The sequence below is a fragment of the Solanum verrucosum genome, unplaced genomic scaffold, assembly GCF_900185275.1.
Source record: "Solanum verrucosum unplaced genomic scaffold, falcon-dt-bn FXZP01000046.1, whole genome shotgun sequence".
Lineage (NCBI taxonomy): Eukaryota > Viridiplantae > Streptophyta > Magnoliopsida > Solanales > Solanaceae > Solanum > Solanum verrucosum.
Window position 1 is genome coordinate 84,271 of NW_026020759.1, and position 6,430 is coordinate 90,700.

General features: G+C 32.6%; 1 protein-coding gene across 1 annotated transcript; it reads left to right on the forward strand.

Moving 5' to 3' along the window:
* Positions 1 to 1,554: 1,554 nt before the first annotated feature.
* Positions 1,555 to 4,163, forward strand: LOC125812774 (uncharacterized). Its single transcript, XM_049492247.1, has 4 exons — positions 1,555 to 1,641; positions 1,745 to 1,849; positions 2,117 to 2,497; positions 4,104 to 4,163. The coding sequence occupies exons 1-4, from the start codon at positions 1,561 to 1,563 to the stop codon at positions 4,161 to 4,163; spliced, it is 627 nt and encodes a 208-aa protein (XP_049348204.1). The 5' UTR covers positions 1,555 to 1,560.
* The last annotated feature ends 2,267 nt before the right edge of the window (positions 4,164 to 6,430 follow it).

Consider the following 6,430-nt stretch of genomic DNA (forward strand, 5'->3'; position numbering starts at 1 on the left):
AGTTATCCATCTGTCAACCTTATATCAAAATTACATTGCTGCTACTTCTTTCACTTAAAGAACCTTTTTATTTTGTAGGTTTACTTACCATAGGGAAACAAATCAAAGAGATTACAACAAAGCGAGAAGAATGAATCAATCAGCAATACTAAAGAAAAAGGGTCTGAATCCAAACAAAGCTCAAAGTCCATTCAACAATCTGGATGTTGATATGCAATATCGATCAAGTGCTGAATTGGCCAACAAATTCAAGATTAAGAGAGAACAACTTGCAAATGAACGCAATGATAGAGCTAAGAAAGAGCAGGCACCAATACCACATAAAAGAAAGAATTCTGAGGATTTCATTCCATAACAAGGAAAGAGTAAATTGCTTGGGCACAAATCAGTAATTCAATCGTCTTCAAGGGAAGAGCTTAGAACCTCACATATGATTGCAGGGAAAGGACAAACTAAACAGAGGTTATTTCAATCTGGAGAGTCCATTCAAGAGAAAGGAATTAAACTTCCTATGAATAACTCTAGGTTCCAAACGTCATTCAAGGAAGGTGTTACTACTTCAGTACATGTGACTGGAACAACACTAGGTAATGGAGAGGTACAACATGATATTGAGGATCTACTGAACTTCAAACAAGTGAAGAGAAAGTTAGTCCGACCAGCTACCAGTATTGATCTATTTCTGGATAAGCAACAGATACACAATGAACATGATATTCATGATCCTATTATTAATGAACACAACAAAGGATTGGATGATCTTGTGGATCAAGAAGAACTCAGTGGAGATGAATGTGATGTCGAAGAGGAAACTGACATTGATTGTAGTACAAAAGGTATGTCTTAAACCTTGTAAGATTTAGTACTCGTTATAAAAGAAATATCTTATTTCCTGTCTATTACATCAATCTAGAAATATCGAAGTCAAAAGAAGTTCGAGGACAAACAATATGTAAGGATATTCATGCAAGAAATTTGGAAGAAAGAAAGGAGGTGGCATTTGATAAAGGACAAGCACTGGGACCAACTAATAAGATAGTGTCAAAATTAAGCAACTTTATAGGAACAATTGCAAGGAATCCTAGATTCATTAGCTTGATGTACACTAGTTGACATGCGGTGCCAAAGGATACTAAAAAGTACATGTGGGAATATATCAATGTAAGAACAATCACTCTTGAGATTGCATATTTTATTATTTGTTTTTACTTACTGAAGCTAAATATATTTTATTTTGCATAGTCCAAATTTCTAATTCCAGTAGAAGGAAAGAAATGGGTGATGACTGGTCTTCGTGATGTTTGGAGGCGACACAAGCAAAAATTTAAAGAGCAATTTTTTGATAGACAAAAGTACCCTTGAGGATATGCTAGCAAAACGTCCTGATGGCATTCCAGATAATCAATTCCGTCAGTTGATTAAGTATTGGAAACACCCAACTGTTCAAGTAAGGCTAAAATAGTGCATTTCTACTCATCGACATATTTTGCATCATATCTATTCTTTTTTTATTTATCAATTCAACTATCTCCTTTTATTTACTAATAGGCCATATGCGAGATGAATTCTCAAAACAGGAAAAAACAAAAGTGGAGGCATCGAATGGGACCTATTAATTTTGCAAGAGTATGCGTGGCATTGGTAATACTTAGCTGACATTTCTTCAAAAATTTGAATTTCATTTTTTTGTACTTTATTTGAGCATACTGATGTTTTTTTAATTTTTTTTTTATATAATCTGTAGCGTGCAGCCAAAGACAACAACGAAGAACCATCAAAGACTGAAATGTTTATTGCAACTCGTACCAAGATGGGAAAGGAAATCCAGGTTGATACCCAAGTTGCAATAGTAAGTTTTTTAAAGAGGATTAGTAGTGAATTTGATTCAGACTTAAAATTTATATATTGTGGGGAGTTTGACTCCATTGAATTTTATCACGTATGTCTTCTTCTTCTTCTTCTTGTGCAAGTGCGAGGAGTTATCAATTCTTTGTCGATGTCGCTGAATTGTTTGCTAGGAAAAGTTGTCAGATTTTTTTAGTTCTTGATCGCTATCATAGGACTGGAAATGAAATAGTACTTACAATTCACTATGGATGCCAATTTTATTCAACAGGCTGAACTACAAAATCGCCAAAATTCTGGGGAAACAGCTGATGATGCATTTAGGGCAGTGTTTGGAAAGGAGCATCCTGGTCGACTTAGGTGCTATGGTAGATCAGTGACAACAAGTTCTTTGAAGAAAGATGAGGAAATTAACAATCTAAAACAAAAGCATGCCGATGAAATCACTTCTCTAAAGGAAGAATTGAGAGAAGAAATGCGACATTTATTCACTCAATTGCTGCAAAACAACCCTGGATTGAATTTTCAAGATATATCAGGGTGTGTTGGATCTAACCTTGCTTCACCTATTGATGAAAGTAGCGCACAAGCTGTAAGAGGCACAAATCTTCCACATTCTTCAAGGTCAGCTCATGATTCGGTTCTTCAAAAGGTATTTTGTATTTCACATTTTCTGTTAATAGTCTGCATATTGTTTTTCTTCTAGTTGAGCTGGTGTTCTTGGTAAATAAATTCTGAACTTATTTTACTATCTTGAATCTTTGAAAGTTTACTATGTTTTTGTTATCATTGTCTCCTTTCAGCTTCTATACCAAATTTTTTTTATATTTTTAGTTGTATGAGTGTTGTATTGTGTTGAAGGAGGACTCTACTGATTTTGGGTTGTAGTTGTGTACTTTTATCCCCTGTTGTTTTACTGCTTTGAACTGTGATGGTTGTTGTGAGAGATGGTTTTAGTTTTCATTGCTTAAACTGATTCTCATAGTTAAAGCTGTCCCTTTTAGATTTCTTCAAAGGTTAGAGACTTTGTTGTATTTTTGTCAGTGAGTTTGTTGTCACTTGTGCTAGTTAAGCTCTGTTCTGATGTGGTTTGAGTTGTTATCATGTTGCTGCTGGTTCTTGTTTCTAAGAATCTGTCTTTCCTGTACTTTGGAATGTTGTATCTCAGCCTCTTTTTGTTGTCTTCCTTTAATTGCTTCTCTTTTTTTCTTGCTTGGTTTACCTTTTGATTTGTTGTTGGAAGGAGTCTAATCATTATTCTTCCCATTCTGCTAACTGTTATCACCTGTAGGGCCTGGTTGATCCTCTTCTTTGTTTTACTGGTAAGAGTAATAAGATCTTGCCTCCCTAAAATATTATCATTGTTGTCCTGAATTTTCTGCACTGGATTGATATTTAATTAGTGTCAAGCTGTAAAATGGAGACGAATAGGAAAAGGGAAAGAGAGAGGAAGTATATATAGTAATGTTACTCATGCTGGATGACAATGTCCGCGAAAAATTCAGTAGGATTGAGTAGTTGTCGGTGAATAAAACAGAACAAGAAAGTTAAAATTGTTGAAGGTTTTTAACAACCTCAAAATAAATCAAAGAAATAGGAATATTGTGTTACCTACAAATACTCAGAGGCTCCTGCAGGTTCCCATGCTGCTAAACCACCATTTTTACTCTACGATTTTATTTAAAATGGATCTTATTATAACTTTAAGATATAGGTTTCTCTTGAATTTTTTGCAAAACCAGAAAATAACTTCAGATTAAATGATTTATGACCCTGACTTGTAGCATTAACCTGAGACCTATATGGAACTTGCTGTTTATTTTGAATGTGATGCTGAGGGGGCTAGTAGGGGATCTATGGTCTAGACTATGGTCAATGTGAGTGTTCTCTTGCCCAACATGTTGTCAGTGGTTGACTTATTATTAATTCGTGTCTTCATTGTATCCTTATCTTCTGAATTCTGATTTTCAGTTCCTTCTTGATTGTTTGGTTGATCCTGCATAGAAAGATCAATGAAATTATTAGAAGTAGTAGGGAGTGCAGAATTAGTAGTCATACATGTGTGATGAGTCTGTTGTTACTGCAATGTTTCCTTAGGAGATTTTGGTCTGTACATGCTATGTTGAACTGGCCATTAAGCTTTTCTCTTCTGAGTCTATCATTCTTCATCAGTTGGCTTGTTGTTATTTCCTTTTTTTTTGTTGTTGGTATTGTGAACTGGTGTTTCCATCCTCTCTATTTGTGTATTGCATTTGCAGGTTTTTGGAATCTTGTTTGCCTTGTTCCCCTTTGTTTTTGTTCTTCCTAGCAGCCTCTAACTCTTTTCTTTTTCTAAATTCCTCATCTCTTTGCTTAATATCAAAGTGTGAATGTGAGAGCTAGTCTCTTGAGCTCTTTCTTGATTAATGAAATGGGCAGCTCCCAGTTCCTGCCCAATACAGACATGTAACAAGTGTCCTTTGTGTTTACAATACATGCAGTAATCCAGAATTCACGTGCTGATAAATGTTCTATATGATTTGCATATATATATATATATATATATATATATATATATATATATATATATATATATATATATATATAGATTTGGATTGGTTGGCTTACAGTGAATGCTCTCCAATTATGCACTTCCACATTTATTTCACTAACTTATAATTTTATTTTGAATGTGCAGGAAAATGCCGCTAATTGAATTTAAATTGCATGTGGCCAAAAGTAAACTCGGTCTATTGTAGTGAACGATGAAGAGTTTTTGTACTATTGTCATATACGTTTGAATGCATTTGATTTTTTGGAATTTATTGATAGTAGAGATCTTTAAGCAATCACTTTCTAAGTATTGGTTGTACAAGACATGTTTCTCGAAGTTTATTTGAAATATATAGCTTCGATTTAATTATTAGCTAATTTTGTGCTTTAGGTCACTTGTATATTTAATTATGTGATTATATATTAAATATATGCAAATAAAAATTATTATTATTAAAAATAAAAAATTGTGGCTACAAAATTCTACACAACATTGCCACACTTCAAAAGTGTTGTTGTAGGACGTCCAATGTTATCTTGTACATAAGAAAAGTTACACTTTATAAGTGTTGCTCTAGATGAGATATAAAGTTACACTTTATAAGTGTTGCTCTAGATGAGAGATAAAGTTACACTTTATAAGTGTTGCTCTTGATGAGATATAAAAGGCATCGCTTTTTAAGTGTGACCAATAACAAAGCAAAGGCAACGCTTTTAAGTGTAGTATAATAAAAAATAGGTGTCGCTAATTCATCACAACAAAGCGTGCCCTTATACCTCTTTGGCTACGTTTTATAAGTGTAGCCAAAGATGGCGACATTTAAAAAGTGTTGCCTAATGTCAAAGGTTACGCTTCTTTAGGCCACCCCCTAAAAAGTGTTGCTTAAAGTCCCAAAAGTGTAGCCTTTTATCAAAGGCCACACTTTTTGCTAGTTTAGGCTACACTTTACTGGGGTGGCCGTAGGCCTAAAATGGTGTAGTGAATTTATACAACTTTTTTTTTCTATTCTTTCTAGAAATCAAATAGGTACACATGATTGATCATTCTATTATTTTTTTATGGTTTAATTTTTTTTAAAAGTTAATTTCCTTTGAGTTATCATATTCCTTGCGAGTTGCGACGAATAATTTTGTTGCTAAAATAACAAAAATCTCAATTGTTAACTGTTTAACAATGGATTTTCAAAACAAATCTTATAGCTAATTTATTTATTTATTGAATAGAGCGTACAAAAATTTTATTTTAATACATGTGAAATCATGTTACTTTTTTTTTCCTTTACAATTTTTTTTACTATAGATGAAATAGGTATAATTAATAAAATTACTCAATTAATAGCACACACTATAATAATAAAGAAAAGAAAATAGAGTTTTATAATAAACTGATGGAAAAAAATGTTGTAGCACCTTAATATGGCCAATATTGGCAACTTAATAGACTCTTGATTAAGCATCATCACCATTAGCTTAGAAAAAAAAATCACTAACTTTGATTTTACACAAAAAATACTTTTTGATACTTGCATCAAAGAACTGAAGTATATTAAATGGTAATGTTAGGGTCAGTTCACGTCCATATTGATTATTTTATTGTGTATTTTATATCGTTCACCAACATAATATATTCCTCCTTTGACTAAGAATCATCTACCATATTATTAAATAACAATTACGCTTCAATTTAAAAGAAACTATTAAAATCAAGTAATCAACTATGTAATGCTCATTATGGATATCGAATAATTAAACAAGAAAAAATTGTCGATTTCTGACTCTAGCTTGCATATGCAACTAATGATCATAAATAGATGAATTAGATTGAATTTGGGTGAGATGAAAACAGAAGTCAAGGAAAAATGAGTCAAAGTTCAACTTTTCATATTTTTTGTGGATCAAAAAATGATTAATAAACTGATCGAAATGTGCTAGACATAACTGTAGTTTTATATACAAACAATTCTACTTTAAAAGAAAAAAGGGTTACCTTCTCCCAAAGAGAACACATATTTAAAAGAAAAAAAGATATTTTAAGCTCTAATTATCAATCATA

Coding starts and splice junctions, on each gene's coding strand:
- LOC125812774 (XM_049492247.1), top strand. CDS start 1,561: ATGAATTCTCAAAACAGGAAAAAACAAAAGTGGAGGCATCGAATGGGA. Junction 1,642..1,744: donor CAAGAGTATGCGTGGCATTG/GTAATACTTAGC, acceptor TATAATCTGTAG/CGTGCAGCCAAAGACAACAA. Junction 1,850..2,116: donor TTGATACCCAAGTTGCAATA/GTAAGTTTTTTA, acceptor TTTATTCAACAG/GCTGAACTACAAAATCGCCA.